We start from the raw sequence: 16,049 nt of genomic DNA on the forward strand, positions 1-16,049 counted from the left end.
CCTCAGTGCCTCACACACGGGACACCCCTGTAGCAGGAGCTGCCACCGAGAGCTCGAGTTCTCGTGACATCTCCCCCTTGCTACGTACAGTTCGACAGCTCCAGCAAGAAACGGGGACATGGCCTTCGCGGGAGACGCCGACGGTTTCGCCCTCGACTTCATCCGCGAGCACCTGCTCGGCGGTGGTTGCGGCGGCGTCGCCGCCGTGGATAGCCCAGTAGACTCCGACGACGTCGACGTCACCATCCCCGTGCTGCCAGCTGAACCGGAGTTCGAGCCCACGTCGTTCTTACCGCTGGAGCAGGAGCAGCATCATGGGTACATGGGCATGGACCTGACCCACGAGTACATGGGCTGCGGTGCGCCCGCGGTTGGCGAGGCGGCGGCGGCGTTCCCGGAGCAGGAGCCAGCGGCACCGGTGATCATAAAGTTTGGGAGCCAGAGCTCGTCCCCCGTCAGGCCGCCGCTCACCATCGCCGTGCCCCCGACCTCATATGCGTGGGCGGCGACGGCGTCCGCCGCAGCGCCGGCAGTGGCCGAGGCAGTCGAGGACTACCGCAAGTACCGCGGCGTGCGGCAGCGACCCTGGGGCAAGTACGCGGCGGAGATCCGCGACCCCAAGCGCCGGGGCTCGCGCGTGTGGCTCGGCACCTACGACACGCCCGTCGAGGCCGCGCGCGCCTACGACCGCGCCGCGTTCCGGATGCGCGGCGCCAAGGCCATCCTCAACTTCCCCAACGAGGTCGGCACCCGCGGCGCCGACCTCTGGGCCCCGCCGCCCGCTCCGGCGGCGAAGGCCGCTACCGCGGCGAACAAGAGGAAGCGGCAGCAGCCGGAGGACACCGACGACGTCGAGGTGGTCGCGGTGGTGAACAAGGCGGTGAAGGTCGAGGTGCCGTCGTCGTCGTCAACCCAAGTGTCCTCTTCCACCACCTCACCGTCGTCCATGTCAACACGCGAGACCACCGCCTCATCGACGGTGACGTCGCCAGAGACGACGGAGGCGGGTGCAGGTGCCGAGTGGCTTCCCGTGACGCCGTCGAGCGGGAGCTGGGAGCAGTACTGGGAGGCGTTGCTCGGCGGCCTGCCGCCGCTCTCGCCGCTGTCACCGATCCCGACGTTGGGGTTTCCGCAGCTCCCCGTTAATTGACTCGCCGTGTTTGCATAGGCAAGGATTTGGCCAATTGGCCTAATCCTTTTGGATTGCTAAGGAAATCATTTCATTTCCCTTCCAGTATAACGGGATCAGGACTAAACCTCATCCGCCTATAAACTAGCCAAAATGCGAATGAGCTGTGACGAGCAAACAAATCTGAAGAAACCATACAGGGAGGTACATACGTGCAGATCGTTCGATGCTTGTATAGAATAAGCAAAAGAATGTGAGCATGCGGCGTTGATAGTTGATAGGATACTACATTGTAACTTAATACGAGTTAAACTTGCATTGTTTAATGTAGTCCTTGGCTTCTACTCTGTAGTCATTTTTGCACTGTTTCATTCTTTGAGATTTTACGAATTTCCTTGTTCATTTTACATACAGCGGTGAAGTGGCAGAAGAATATATTTATTGTCTTAAAAATTCAACCACCTTTGACCTAATATACCATCTTTGAAAGTCCCGGACCAGAAAATGGAATTCGCAGATTAATTCAGTGATATGTGCATCCTTTACATGGACTTTCATATTTTGCAAATTTAAAGGATTTTTAGATGCGAATTATCGTGTAGATTCCTCAATCCTTGGTAAGATTTCATGTAGGACAATCAACAATGGCCGGAAGAAGAAGAAAATGATGTATGTTTCGGATAAAGCAACACAAGACCAAAGGTTGCGAGTGCACAAAACAAAATGAAAAGGTTATCAATTTCATTAACTCTTGCCTTCTTTTCAGAAAAAACAAAAAACATTAATTTGGGTAATGCAGCAAATTAAAGGAGCGCACTTGTGCATAGACAAACATTCTTGGAGTCTACGTACTCATATTGTCACATGGTTGCTGTTTTTTTTCAAAAAAAAAGAATAAGCATAAATAAGTCACTCATCTGATACTAGGATCGGAATCAAAGATATGAATCTGAACCTAACTGGGCACCCAAAACTATTTTAAAAAATTAATAGAATGGATTTTACCCAGCTTTATTAGAGACCTTATATTCTTATTAGCGTTGTTATTTTGAAAAAAAAACTTCTCAAAGAAATAGGTTATGTAAATATTATAAGCATTTTTTTCATCTACATTGTCTAAATGTGTTTTTAATAACATTTGAGACTCAGTAATCTTAATTTTTTTTCAAGAAAAGTGCAAGTTTGCAATAAATACATTTTAAATGTGACGAAATCCATCTTTACCACTTTTCTTAGTCAACAAATTACAACGAACTTTTTTCTCCGCTTGGTAGACATTTTGGGTAGTTCTCATTAACCTCATTATACTTGAACTGTTCTTTGGTCGTTTCCCTGCAGATGCGGCGAGCATCTCGGTATAGATATATGCAGAAGAATTGGTGTTGCTATTAGCAGGTACAGCCTGAATTAATTAAGGAGATTCATCCAGTGGAATCCCCACACCCTTTTTTTTGGATTTATCACAACGCTAAGATGAAAGAAACTAGTGCTTGACGTGTTTGATGCTAGTATGCTCCTAGATGTCAATGGCTAGACGTACCTAAAAAAATTGTAATCAACGCTGGTAGCCTTGATCTGGTTGATCACGCTAGAGCGGGCATGTTAAGCACGGAACTGATAACTTCATTAGTCAACAAGAGAATTGCTTGGACGTACAGGCACAGGGCATGGAATTTGTTATTGCTGCCTGACGTAGTAAACAGTTAGTACTCCTTCCGGTCAACTTCAGTTGAGGGACATGGAAGCAGTCCATGGGCGCATTTCTGATTGTTTAATCGATCGGGTGCCCCAAACTAACAAGCATGACTCGAGCATCGAATGAGATTGCGTATCGTAGTATTTCAAATATACGTAAACATGGTAAAGCGATATTTCGGCGAGTATATATGCTTTCAAGCATCATCGTGATTCATAAATCATAAACATATTAGCTAGCGCTAACTACTACGACTTCGTCAGATAGAACTGAGCAAGTACTGCACTTACTCATGATTGCATACATGCTAGCTGCGGGTTACAAAGCTAGTAAGAAAATTCGAGGCACATATAATGATAGGAGTTTGATTTCAACCATTTTTTTTTACGTTCAAAGATCGAAAGCAACGTTAGTACGTGTGCTTGCAGTAAGCTGGTCCGGTCATTTTTCCAGCAGTGCGATGTCGACAGGTTGGATTCCAGGTCAACAAACGGCACCTGCCCGAAAAAAGATTAACGCACGACCAAATTAAAACCAGTAGGTTACGCTTGATGCATGCGCTAAGAATTCCACTACAGCAGGTAGCTACAGAAAAGTAGTGACATGATACAACATCTTTTGCTTTTTAGTGGGCTTTTCGTCGCCGATCCGATCCTTCTGTCTATAGGTTTTCATCTTCAATTCGTTGTTCAGTGTGTTCTTGCGTGCTTCCTCTGTAACATCGCGGTGACACGGTGAGTAGATAACACAGCAAGAAGCCAACATGTAGTGATGTCTTCCTACTTATCAGACACGGCTTTGTATATATGCCAAATTGATGTCGCTCCAGAGTCCCTGCTGCTTTACTTTGACAGTTTATTCTTCTTCCACTAATTAAGCCCGTAGCCTGACAGTTCGGCCCGGGTCAGCGCTTACCGCTGGTCGAGAGCCTGGAAGTGAAACGAAACTGAAAAGGTAGGCGCGGTCAATCCATTTTGTATATGCAAGGTCGTGTCGACGTGCCTCTTACACGTAGGGGACGACACGTGTAAGCTGCTAATGCTGAACCGGTCGTACTTCCTGCAAATAGCATATAAAGTAATATGTAGCACGTAATTTGTAGTTCATTTTAGTTTTTTAAGTTTATCTAGATATAGTGTGTATAATAATATCTATAAATTTAAAAAAGTTAAAATAACATATAATTAAAACGGCTAATTAAAACGGCGGGAGTAAATTTGATCATTGCAATCGAGAGAGAAGGATAGTTAACATAATCAAATCATCAAATTTCAATACGAACTAGTCTCTTTTTGTGCGCTAAACCTAGCTAGTCACCAGTCACTGCCCCCGTTTCACCGTATGCCCACATGCATATATACCATTTTTAAGAGAGTCAGAGTTGTTACCGGAAAGTCGTCCCATTTGGTTTTAGGAGCTCCTAAAATTTCTGTCACATCGAATATTTAGATACTAATTAGGAGTATTAAACATAGACTAATTACAAAATTAATTGCACAGGTGGAGGCTAATTTGCAAGACGAATCTATTAAACCTAATTAGTTCATGATTTGATAATGTGGTGCTACAGTAAACATATGCTAATGGTGGATTAATTAGGTTTAATAGATTCATCTCAGGAATTAGCCTCCATCTGTGTAATTAATTTTATAATTAGCTCATGTTTAGTCCTACTAATTAGGCTTCGAATATATTCAATGTGATATGAATTTTTAGTCCGGATTAAAGATCCAAGCACCCTTTACGCGATGCATGGAGCATGCAGCATGTTCGAGGGTTTAGCAGAAGTTGCTACGAAAAAGGACTTGCGGTCTCAATCTCAGATGGAGCCCGCTTGCTGGAATTCCGGTAACAACAGAATGTGACTGCAATTAAGAGGGCCTCGATCAGCTGAAACGAACAGAGTCACGATTTCTGGTGTCCAAGGAGTAGCATCCTTTGTGACTTGTGAGTCAGAAGTAGCTGCATCTAACTCCAGTCCAATAAGGTTGACAATCTGGTACCCGATCGTCCAGGCGACTTCAAAGCATCACAAATTAAACAGCGGCGACGACGACGACGACTGTGTAGCTGGGGATCACCATTTGGATCGCAGGAACCGACAAAGCCCCTGCTGCAATGTACGACCAGAGGCCATGCTCACGTCGCTGTCAGACAGACGAGAGAGAACAGTTGAAAACGCCATGCGTATCGGTGTGGTATCCGTATCCGTATCTGTGTATCTCACGCGCGTTACGCCGCAGGCTGATCAAAAGGAGGGCCGCGGCGTGGACGGTAGACCTGGACCGTCGCCGCCGACCGGTTCGCGGCGGTAAGCGACTGATCGGGCACGGCATGATGGCGAGGGGCATGGGGCGCTCTTGTTGTTGCTTCCTTACGTAACTTAGTCTATTTCTGATAGGTGATTAACTATATAATTTGAGATTTTATCAGTTGAGTCTATATTTCATACGTGCATGATTATGCAAATAGCTAATCGGAGGTGTTATGTTGAGTGTGTTGTGGTGTGGTGTGTGTAAAATATATCTTGTATGTTGTGTCTCTTGTCTTGTGATATGCACATGTAGGATGCGACATGACGGTTGACGGCACGAGGTGAACGTCAAGCGAAAGGTTCATGCCGATGTACTAGGATTGTGAAGAGTGGACATGAGTAGACTTGGACTGAGGGACCCGAGGAGTCCGGACAAAGTCATGGGCGATCCACATGGTGCACGGAAGAGCAAGAGTACACGGACGGGATGGAGACGGCGTTGGTCGAGTCAAGCGGGATGGAGGCGAGTTGAGTAGGTGGCCCTCGAGCCGGGAGCGAAAGAGTTGGAGACGTCAAAGGCTTGGCGGAGGCCGGACACGCATCGACATCGGTAAGTCACGTCGTGTGCAGCATGCAAGAGGGTTTGACCAGTTTGGCCTCAAAATCGGAGGTGAGTCATGTCTGCGAGGTGTGCAAGAGGGTTTGATCGGTTTGGCCTCAAAACCGGAGAGTGAATCCGGTGCGGTCGGATGACATCGAGTCAGAGAACGCGTGGCACCATCGCGAAGCTTGCGTCAACGCGAAGTGAAGTCGTGAAGGCGCCGGATCCGTCCGATGTACCGATAAAAGGTTGGACGGTTTTACCCCTAAAGGGTATTCGAGTTGTATGCTTCATGTAAAAGTATTTTGATCATTTTTTCGAATGCCTATATATTTGTGGTGGGCTGTTGGGGGCAGACACATCTCTTAGGTTCTTTGGTGGTGGGCTTCTCATTTTTTGTTGGTGAGAGCTTTTGGTAGGGGAGAGAGATGAAACAATCTTTGATTTGATCTTTTTACCATCTTAGCTTTGATTGTGCTTAAGAGTGGTTTGTAACCAAATATGGTGGAGTAATCCAAAGATCAATTTCGTGCCATGTTAATCTGAAATTTATCTTTTTCGGTATTTTTGAAGCTATTTTTGGGGATTTTTCGTTCTTCGCGTTTGGTTGCGAATCCCGCGAGATTTGTTGGAGACTTTTGTTGTTAGGATTCTTGTGAGTAACTTTGGTATGATCCCTACTCAAATTCCTCATGAATTTGGTTTGAATTTGAAATTTTTCCCAACCTGTATTTTTTGCGTTCAGTTTTCTTCAAAATCCGTGATGAATACTTGAGCTTTTCGAGATCTTTTTCATGAATCTATTAGCTCTTGAGGTGGTGCTTCTATAGCTCAAGTTTCGCCTTGATCCGTTGTGTTTTGAGGAAGGATTTAAGGTTTGAAGTTTGGATGGAGTTCTTTGCTTGTTCTTGCGTGTGCTTGTCTGTTCTTATCCTCGTCAACTGGTACGGCATGCGGCTCCTATTCGCACCGATTCAGATTCAGGAGGTGTTTGGTTATTTAGAACCTCCTAAAATTTCTGTTACATCAAATATTTGATACTAATTAGAAGTATTAAATATAGACTAATTATAAAACCAATTGCAAAGATGAAAACTAATTTGTGAGACGAATCTATTAAGCCTAATTAGTCCATGATTTGACAATATGATGCTACAGTAAACATGTGCTAATGATGGATTAATTAGACTTAATATATTTATCTACTGAATTAATCTCCATCTATATAATTAGTTTTATAATTATGTCATGTTTAATTCTTTTCATTAACGTCCGAACTAAACACCCCTCAACCGGTGTTTGCGCGTCGGGCAGCTGCATCGAGCCAGCTGCGGCAGCGCGTGCGCAGCACGCGAGCGGGCCGGCTCGCTGCAGGCCGGAGACAGGCCTGCGCCAGCCCAGCCTGAGCAGCTCGGCGCTGCGGAGCGGAGCAGCCACCAGGCCGGTACAGACGCGGCCCAGCAGCTGCGTCACCAGCTCAGCAGGCCGACCAGGCCGACAGGCCCAGCTGAGCAGCACAGGTTGGCGAACAACAGCAGGAGAGGTCAGTTCGGTTCACAGCAGCACCTCTGCATTTTTCTCATGTGTGGTCAACGGCAGCGCATTTCTGTTTCAGTTCAGTAGCAGCTCGTGGTTGTTTATTAAGGAATAGTGTGCCTGTTGCTTGTCAATTGGAGCTGGTGATCTCTTCGTTTTGTCTCTGGTTTACTGTGATCAGCCTGCTTGAGTAGCTTTTGTTTATTCACATGAAACAGTGAACCTTTGTTGCTTGATTAGTTAGCCTTCAATCAGCTGAGCGTGAATTTAATTCATGTGCAATGTCACTTTCAGGTTACAGTAATACTACTGTTGGTTCCTTTATTTAAGCATTCCTTGCTTGCTTTGGCTGTTCATTTAAGTAGTTGATTAACTTGTCCTCTAAATGAACTTGGCTCCTGTGTTTAGTCAGTAGCCTTTTAGCCTGGCTTTTTTGCTGCTCCCTGTTTATTGCTTGTCGATATAGCTCTGTTCTCCAGTTGCAGGTTATAGCTCTTTACTGACACAAACGAAGGGCAGGTGTTTTGTTCAGTTCATTTTCTGGATGGTTGGCCGGCTCTAGCTTTTGGTGATCCTGTTTCAGATTGTGTTTTGTTTAGTCTGGCAGTTTGTGCTTTGAGCTCTAGCAGCAGGGCAGTCGAGCAGTAACAGTACAGCAGAGCTCTGCTTGCTGCATTTCTAATTAGCTGCCTTTTGAGTTAGTAGTGTTTTGGCTTGAGTCTGTTATGCGAGCTTTTCGGTGCCTCGTTTTTCGTTTGCTTCCGCTACGCTTTGAGCGTTTCTAATTGTTCCTAAGATGAATTTATCACGAGTTGACTTATGTCATCTTGACGATTATAAGCGAGGTGTGCTTGGGGTGGTAATAGGAATATTTGCCTTGTTCTCGGAGAGAATTTTAAAAACTCTCATTCAACCCCTCTGGTCGCCCGGTCCTCCACCTTCCTTTGGGCACCTCACAGTAGCCGGCCAGACTTGGCAGATTCACGAGCAGACTAGAAACCAAGGCCTCAGCTTGGTCATCCGAGTATCCGACCCGTTGGACTCTCAACAGAAAATAAAGAAAGGGTCTTGCTGCGTGTAAATGATTGGCCATGGCCATGGGTTGACATGCGGCTCGCAGGCCAGACTTGGCAGGTTCAGGTTTCAGAAGCGGACTGAAAGGCCAGAAGCGGTCCGTCGGACGCAACACGAAGATAAAGAAAGCAAAAACTCCTGGTGCTTGTTGAGTTGTTGTAATTTGTAAACGATCAACCGTGAGTTGACATGCCGCTCGCTGGCGTTGCGCGGTAGACGACGATGGCAACGACTTTTGAACAGACCGGGGCTTGTCGTGCCAGCGTCCTGATTTTCGGCACGGTTCCGTCTGTACGGACTCCAAAATCAATATGCTCCTGACGTCCCTCGGCCTGAACTTGCAGTCTTGCAGAGGTTCGTCGTCGATGGTCGAAACTAGAAGGGATATTTCATACTTCCTCCATCTCAAATTATAAGTTATTCTAAGAATCTTGGAGAGTCAAAGTATCTTAAGTTTGACCAAATTTATATGATAATATAATAACATTTATGGCGTCAACTAAGTATCATTAGATTCTTCATCAATTATATTTTCATAGTATACTTATTTGATGTCATAAATCTTTAAATTTTTCACTATAATTTTGATCAAACTTGAGATATTTTGACTCTTCAAGATTCTTGAAATGATTTATAATTTGGAATGGAGGAAGGGAGTATTTACCACCCAGCCGTGCCCACGGAAGGTCCATTCAAAAAAAAAATGAATTTTCCGCTGTTTGGTTTGAGAAGCTTTCGCCAGACATCCCCTACGAGCGGGGAACCGCATCGCACAAAATTCCAGCTCCGTGGTTTGAGAAGCTTTCCCCAATCTGCAGGAGCAGGGCTAACGGGTAAAGATGCAAGTAATCGCCCCTGATGGTGTTTCTCTAGTCCGCAGAAAATGGCCTCAAGCCTGCTTTCCTTGCCGGACACGCGGTCTCGCTCTCACCAACGAGGAAACCCTGATGTGTCGAGGTCCAAGCGGGGAGCTCACGGACCCGACGAGCGAGGCGTCCGTGGACCAAGCCGGCCGGCGATCATGTAAGGGAAAACACGCTGCTCTCGTGCTCGGTTACGCTACCCGGCGGCCGGCGGCGTTTCGTCGACCGCGAACACGCGAACGGAGAGATCACCCAAGCAGTAGTTTCCATTCAATATGGACCATAAGCCCAATTAGCAAGCCTGCGTGTAAAACAGAGGAAAAACGGATTATTGGCCCATAAGCCCAATTATGGATCACACAAGGCTAGACAGAAATCGCTGGCTCAAGCAAATATTTCTGCAAAATCCTAGGCCCAAAAAGCTCAACCCGAAGCCCTGCAATTTCAGGGCCCTACTAGGAAACAATTAACATCGCGGGCTCAGCTAATTGGGCCTTCTTGTCCTGATACCTTCTTATATGAACGTATCCAGTGAGTCTGAGATCGACGGATTATTTTATCGGCGGGCATGTCACCGGATGCGATGCGAGCGCTCGTGTATAATTGTGTCAGTCAGTGTCAGTGTACTAGCCCCACAACTACAGTATAACATTTCCGTAAAACTTTTTTTTTAAATGGCACACGATGCGTGCGTTTCTATAAAGCGTCGTTTCCGTCGATATAACAGAAAAAAAATACAAGATTATATTCATGTAAAGTCATGATCAAGCAAAAAAAAAAAGAGAGAAATTACAGAAAAACCTGCAGGTTGGATTGGGTTATCAACATACTTCAAACTCAAACTCGCCACAGATAACACGGCTGATCGAGAGGAGGCGGCGACATCATAAGAACACTCCACAACACCGGTGCTCGTGTATGAACAGCAACACCATCACCTGGGCAAAAAGCTGATAGACGATAGTCTGTCGTCACCGTCAGCACCATTGTTACTGAACACCGGCCACTGCTATACAGGGATAGCCGCCGTGATCCGTGACAAGCGCCGAGCCATCGCTCCTCCAAACGAAGTTGTCCTGCACGGACTAACACACCCGTAAACCTCGTCGCTTCATAGATCTCGTCAATCGTCATGTGACCAATGCTCTTGTTCGAAACAGACCGCCAACAGAGAGAGTTGCGAAAGCTCGTGAAGCATGTGAGGAAAGCATGGCCAATATCTGGTGGAAGCCGACGTCTGTGGCTCGCAGAGCAGCCTTTCTATCAATCTCGGAGCCGAGCTCAGGCACGCTGCTTTGACCGACCTGAAGCCGTCTGAGCCCTTCACTCGGCACCCGGCACCGGCCGGAACCGGCAGTCGGACACGTCGCCGGCCGGCCGTGCTGACGCGTTTAACGGAGGCAGCTCCTCGGCCCGGCTCGTTCCCACGTGTTGCCGCGTTGGCGCGCGCCGTCGCCTTCTGACCCGTCGGGCTCCGTCCCTTTCGCGTGGCCCGCCGGCATGCCGCAGCGCCTGTTTCCACGTATAATCCGCACGGCCGGAACAAAGCCCAAACCACACACAATTTCCCCCTGTGCTGTGCATGTGCCCGCCCTATCCGCGGCACCGGCACACGCCTCCATCAGTCACGTGCGCCCTCCTGCGACGAGTCTGCAGCAACGCAACAGAACAGAACAGTGAAGAGAGGCTTTGCTCGATCGCTTCGCTTTTGCTTCCGCGGAAACCGTTGCACCGGCCGTGGACCCGTCCAGAAAATTGTTCGCAAATATCTCGCGCGTATCGCTAGCGCAGTTAACTTCATGGCCCTGCCAGCCTGTCTGTGAGGGATATACGGACATACGGTCGCCATGAAGAATTGAAGATGATGCATAGTCCGCGAGGGTGTCGCCGTGTCGGTCGACGTGAGAGAAAAAGGAGAAAGCTCAGTTCGGGTTTCAGATCAGGTAGTCAATCAATCGGCCCGCTTATCGCACTCTGACTCGGAGCACAATCACGCGGCAGGGGAAAAGCGGGGACAGACGTACCACCTCGACCTAATCGCGCCCCCACTAAGCCTTGTTTAGTTCACCTCCAAATCTCAACTTTGTCACTATGCAAAAGAAGATTTCCTGTCACATCAAATTTGCGGTACATGCATGGAGTACTAAATATAGACGAAATTAAAAACTAATTGCACAGTTTTGTTGTACTTTGCGAGACGAATCTTTTGAGTCTAATTAGTTAATATTTGGACAATAATTCACAAATACAAACGAAACGCTACAGTGTTGCTATAGTAATTTTAACACCCCAAAGTTAGGCAACTAACCAAGCCTAAACAAAATCCACGCAAAAGCGGCGCCGGAGCAGCGAGCCAGCGACCTAACCGGTGATCGAGCAGCTCGTGTGCCCCGCCTCGCCGGTCCCTGTCGCCCGCCACCGGCACCCCGGCCAGACAGCATTTCTAGGTAGCCCACATGCTTTTGGATCATGCACGGGCCCCGTAATCGAGATCGGGATAAGAGCCCCTTAGCTTGTTGGTAGTGACGACGACGCACTCCTGCACTCCCGCACGCTGTCAAGTTATCGTATAGTATTCTCATTTTGTTAGGGAGCTGCTCGTTAGTGGGTTGATTAGCTGACGCAGCCGCGAGCTACTGGACGTTGTTAATCCGCCGGAACTCGAGTTGATCGGTGTCGTGTGCAGGGACGCCGAGTGGTATCTGGGTGGAATTTCTAGTGATCTGAGCCGGCGCGCTACTGCGCGGGGATCTCGCTCGGCTTTGCCCGCTCCGGAACGCGACAATCCCCACGCATACGGCGTGTCCGGCCCACCGGGGCCGGGGCCCTCGTGAGGCCGACGTGGACCCGTCGCGCGGCGATTTTTTATAAGCGCCCGGTCGCGTCGTGTGGAGCTCAGCCATTCGCGCGTCGACCACGGCGGTATCCGAGCGAGCAAGCAGGTACAGTAGTTCAGTTCAGTAGCGCCCAGTAGGCAGGCAACGCGCGCGCAACGGTTGTAGCAGTATCGCCGTAGCATCATCTCCGTTCCAAAGCAGTTTGGGGGTGCCTCGAGCTATCGTGGAGTGTACAGCCGAGGATGGAGAGCAGCCTGCTCGACACCGCCGTGGCTGCCGCCAGCCTCTACCCGGCGGCGGCCAGGCGCCGCCGCGCCGGGAGCACGGCGAGCTTCCTCAGCTGCTCCTCCTGCTCCTCCAGAGGTAATACGACGCATCGTTTCGTCGCCGGTTATGCTGTTGCTGTTTCCCGGGATTGCTCTCTAGCTCTCCGCGCATTCGGTTCACCAGTCTGACAAACCGAGCTCATCTGCATCAGACTGCAGGGTGAGCGCGTCCTACTCCCACTCCATCAGCCGGATGCTGAGCGGGGTGCGGTCGGCGGCGCGCAAGAAGCTGTTCAGGGCCGACCCGGCCGACCTGCTGGGCGTCGCCAACTGGCCGGAGACGGGCGGCGGCCACCAGCAGCACTGGTGGACGGCGCTGGAGCACAACTTCGTGCTGGAGGCCACCGACGACGAGTACGGCGGGGTCGTCGTCGACGCCGACAGGCTGCCGGCCGACAAGGCCGCCTTCGCGCGCTCGCTCGCGGCGTCGCTGTCCTACTGGAAGTCCGTGGTACGGCTCCGACCCCCCATTTCTCTCTCGTCCATCCAATCGAGAAGCTTTCGGTGGTTCAGTTTAGTAGTGCGTGTATCCATCGAGGTACTTTAACTTAGCTCTGATTTCATACGATTGTGATGTTGCAGGGGAAGAAAGGGGTGTGGCTGAAATTACCAGTGGATCTTGCCGAGTTCGTGCCCTTGGCAGTAAAGGTACAAAACTTTTTTCATATTCTCGGTCCCAATCAGTCCTGCCATGTTTTAGTTGGTACTATCAATAAAATTCGGAGTTTTTTCTGAAGATTTTACTCATGGTCTTTCTGAACTCTGTCTGCAGGAAGGTTTCAAGTACCACCACGCTGAGGAATCGTACTTGATGATGACGTACTGGATCCCCGACGAGCCAAACATGCTCCCAGCAAATGCTTCTCATCAGGTTGGAGTTGGGGGCTTTGTGATCAATGATCAAATGGAGGTAAATCACATGCGTACCGTGCTTCTGATTCGATGGGAACTGGTATCTGAAAAGCTCTGTGTCTCTGAATTCTGACGGCATTCTCGTGAATAATCTCAACAGGTCCTAGTGGTTCAAGAGAAGTATCACGGTTCATCGCTGGATGGTGTGTGGAAACTCCCCACAGGTTTCATTCTTGCGGTAAGAATGCATTCGAGGGCTTCCTAATTGTAAACTAAGCATGATATGTGTCACTGTTACTGAAACTTTGTTTGGTCACAGTCGGAGGAAATCTATACAGGAGCTAGCAGAGAGGTGAAGGAGGAAACTGGGGTAAGAAATGGAACTCTCTAGAATTCAACACTTCTTTTCAATCCATCTTCTTCGTGGGGATCGATTCTCACAAGTGCTGTGATTGCGATGCGCTATGCAGGTCGACACCGAATTCGTCGATGTCGTTGCTTTCAGGTAGTTAGTTACTGTACTTTCTTTGTTCCGGTGATTATTCCGATAATTGTATATCTTAGTATCCCCAAACTGGAGTCTCAGTTTTTCCTCATTTGTGTTGCCAGGCATGCCCACAACGTGGCGTTCCAGAAGTCCGACCTGTTCTTCATCTGCATGCTGAGGCCCGTTTCAAGTGAGATCAAGATTGATGAGACAGAGATTCAGGCAGCAAAGGTGCGTCATCTTTAAAATGAACCTGCCTATTAAAATACGTAGTTCTCATTTCCAGAGCATCAAATTCGGTCAGTGACATCTGTAGACTGCGGACAAGATTACTGACACTGTGAAACGGTTCTTTCAGTGGATGCCGCTGGAGGAGTTCGTGAAGCAGCCCTTCATCCAGGAAGACCACATGTTCCAGAAGATAATGGACATCTGCATACAGCGCCTGCGGAAGTGCTACTGCGGCCTGACGCCGCACCACGTCGTCTCCAAGTTCGACGACCGGACGTCCACGCTGTACTACAACGTGGCTGAGCCCGAGGACGTGAACTGCAGCGCCGCTTGACGAACGGATCGCCGCCCAGCCCATCCATAGATTTTGCTGCGCCAAGTTCGTAATGCAGCAGCAATGTTAGTGACGCCATTATTGCTGAGTGTGTGAAACAGCTGAAAGCGCGAGGCAATAGCGTTGCCGAGCCTGTAAATATATTTCTAGGATACTTAGGCGATGACGAATCGGTAGCTGCAGTTTGGACAGTGAATATCTGTATTCAAATCCTCAACAATAAAAGAATCCAAGCCGGTGCTACCGATCCGAAAAGAATCCAAAGCCGGTGCTACTGATGAAACTAGCGGTCTGCAACCATAACTGAAGGTCCATGGACCCTCTTCAAGCTTTTCCTGAGCGATGTCAAGTTCCAGTCTTCCAGAAGGTGTGTCTCTGAATCACGCCTTGGACGAACACCGAGTCGCTGACATGGGTGATGACTGATGACAGTCCAGGCCAATGGGCTTCGAGGGGCTGCAGCATTGCAGCAGCGGCCGGCTATTCTCTATTCTGTTGATTGTTCTGTTGTGCTTTTGCGCAAAAGCACAGCAGAATGATGGCGGGCACGTAGCTTGCAAGCAGAGAGCTGAAGACTCAAGTGAACCATCATGTAGCTACGTAGGTACACAAGAATCTACCTCAAATGCAATGTCACCAAGTGTCATTGCGTTTGTTCTGCTGCTGCTGCTATGCACTGCTATGGACGGCGCGTCAGTCAAGCTAGCACATAAGCACAACTGAAACGAACTGAACAGCTGCACGAACTCAGTCTTCAGGTTGCTGAAGGTTGTTGAGTGCTGCAGATTATTGGACGAAGAGGAGGCATAAAACTGATCGAAGGATGGGGAATAAAATGTGGAGATACGAGCGGCATAACGCCGATTGTTCTGTTTTTTTTTTTGCTGGCACAGTTTTGCACGATCTGCAAAGTGTGTAAATATCGAACGAGTTCATAGTACTGGACTACTACTGATTTCATCACGGTCCTAGTCCTACTGCTAACCAAGTGACTGTAACGATTGCCGCTGACGGAGCCTGTGAAGAAGAACAGAGATCTGCGTGTAATTGTTCGATTGATCACAAATCATCGTCTTATTAGATCAGGCAGCCGGAGAGCAAAAGGAAACACAACTCGTTTGGAAAGCGCTCCTTCACCGGACCGTGCAGTACCGCACGGGATCATCGTCCGGTCGTCCCTGCTTCACCTCTCATGGCGGAGCTAGCAGCCCGGACCCGGGGCGATTTGATTTATCACAGTCATGATCTGATAGATGAAGAAGACGGCCGCGTAGCCTGCCGTGTTCCGGGAGGAGAAGACGCCACCGCCCCCGCCTGCTTGAGCTCAAGTGCGCGGCTCATCACTTGGCTCTAATGCCCGTGGTCAGGGGCGGAACCAGGATGAACACCTCGGGGAGCTAAATAGTAGAAATTAAGGGCTAGAGCTAGAAATTAATGGTGATTTGAGACTTTATCTACAGTATTTTAGAGGTAAAATCGGACTCTCGGGAGGAGGGCTGCAGCCCCCCGGATCGGCCCCTGCGCGTGGCAAATCGTGCGTCTTGCTGCCGGAGCAGAGCAGACGAGTGGGGATCACGTGGTAGGGAAGGGCCTGAGCGAAAGACGGGTGTTTGCCCTTCCGGTAGAAACTGAGGGGGCGTTTTCTTCCACTGACTTATTTTTAGCACGTGTCACATCGAATGTTTAGATACTAATTAGGAGTATTAAACGTAGACTATTTACAAAACCCATTACATAAGACGAATCTAAACGGCGAGACGAATCTATTAAGCCTAATTAGGACATGATTTGACAATGTGCTGTAAATGCTCTCAAAATCTACTGTAATC

The 16,049-nt window shown here is 48.7% G+C and overlaps 2 protein-coding genes across 2 annotated transcripts; both read left to right on the forward strand.

Annotated features, from left to right (window-relative positions):
* On the forward strand, positions 1 to 1,338 carry LOC101756019 (ethylene-responsive transcription factor ERF105). The gene has a single exon (XM_004976360.2). It carries the CDS (start codon positions 119 to 121, stop codon positions 1,148 to 1,150), a length of 1,032 nt encoding a protein of 343 aa, XP_004976417.1. The 5' UTR covers positions 1 to 118; the 3' UTR covers positions 1,151 to 1,338.
* Positions 1,339 to 12,041: 10,703 nt separating this feature from the next.
* Positions 12,042 to 14,551, forward strand: LOC101756423 (nudix hydrolase 8). The gene is made up of 9 exons (XM_004976361.4): positions 12,042 to 12,353; positions 12,469 to 12,767; positions 12,899 to 12,964; positions 13,089 to 13,226; positions 13,329 to 13,406; positions 13,488 to 13,538; positions 13,639 to 13,673; positions 13,778 to 13,886; positions 14,014 to 14,551. Exons 1-9 carry the CDS (start codon positions 12,233 to 12,235, stop codon positions 14,218 to 14,220), a joined length of 1,104 nt encoding a protein of 367 aa, XP_004976418.1. The 5' UTR covers positions 12,042 to 12,232; the 3' UTR covers positions 14,221 to 14,551.
* Positions 14,552 to 16,049: the final 1,498 nt, after the last annotated feature.

Source organism: Setaria italica, chromosome VII, assembly GCF_000263155.2.
Source record: "Setaria italica strain Yugu1 chromosome VII, Setaria_italica_v2.0, whole genome shotgun sequence".
Taxonomy (NCBI): Eukaryota; Viridiplantae; Streptophyta; class Magnoliopsida; order Poales; family Poaceae; genus Setaria; species Setaria italica.

Excerpts from the sequence above, each read along its gene's own strand:
- LOC101756019 (XM_004976360.2), top strand. The coding sequence starts at position 119 with ATGGCCTTCGCGGGAGACGCCGACGGTTTCGCCCTCGACTTCATCCGC.
- LOC101756423 (XM_004976361.4), top strand. The coding sequence starts at position 12,233 with ATGGAGAGCAGCCTGCTCGACACCGCCGTGGCTGCCGCCAGCCTCTAC. Across the intron at positions 12,768-12,898 it reads TGTCCTACTGGAAGTCCGTG|GGGAAGAAAGGGGTGTGGCT; the intron begins GTACGGCTCCGA and ends GTGATGTTGCAG. Across the intron at positions 13,407-13,487 it reads CCACAGGTTTCATTCTTGCG|TCGGAGGAAATCTATACAGG; the intron begins GTAAGAATGCAT and ends GTTTGGTCACAG.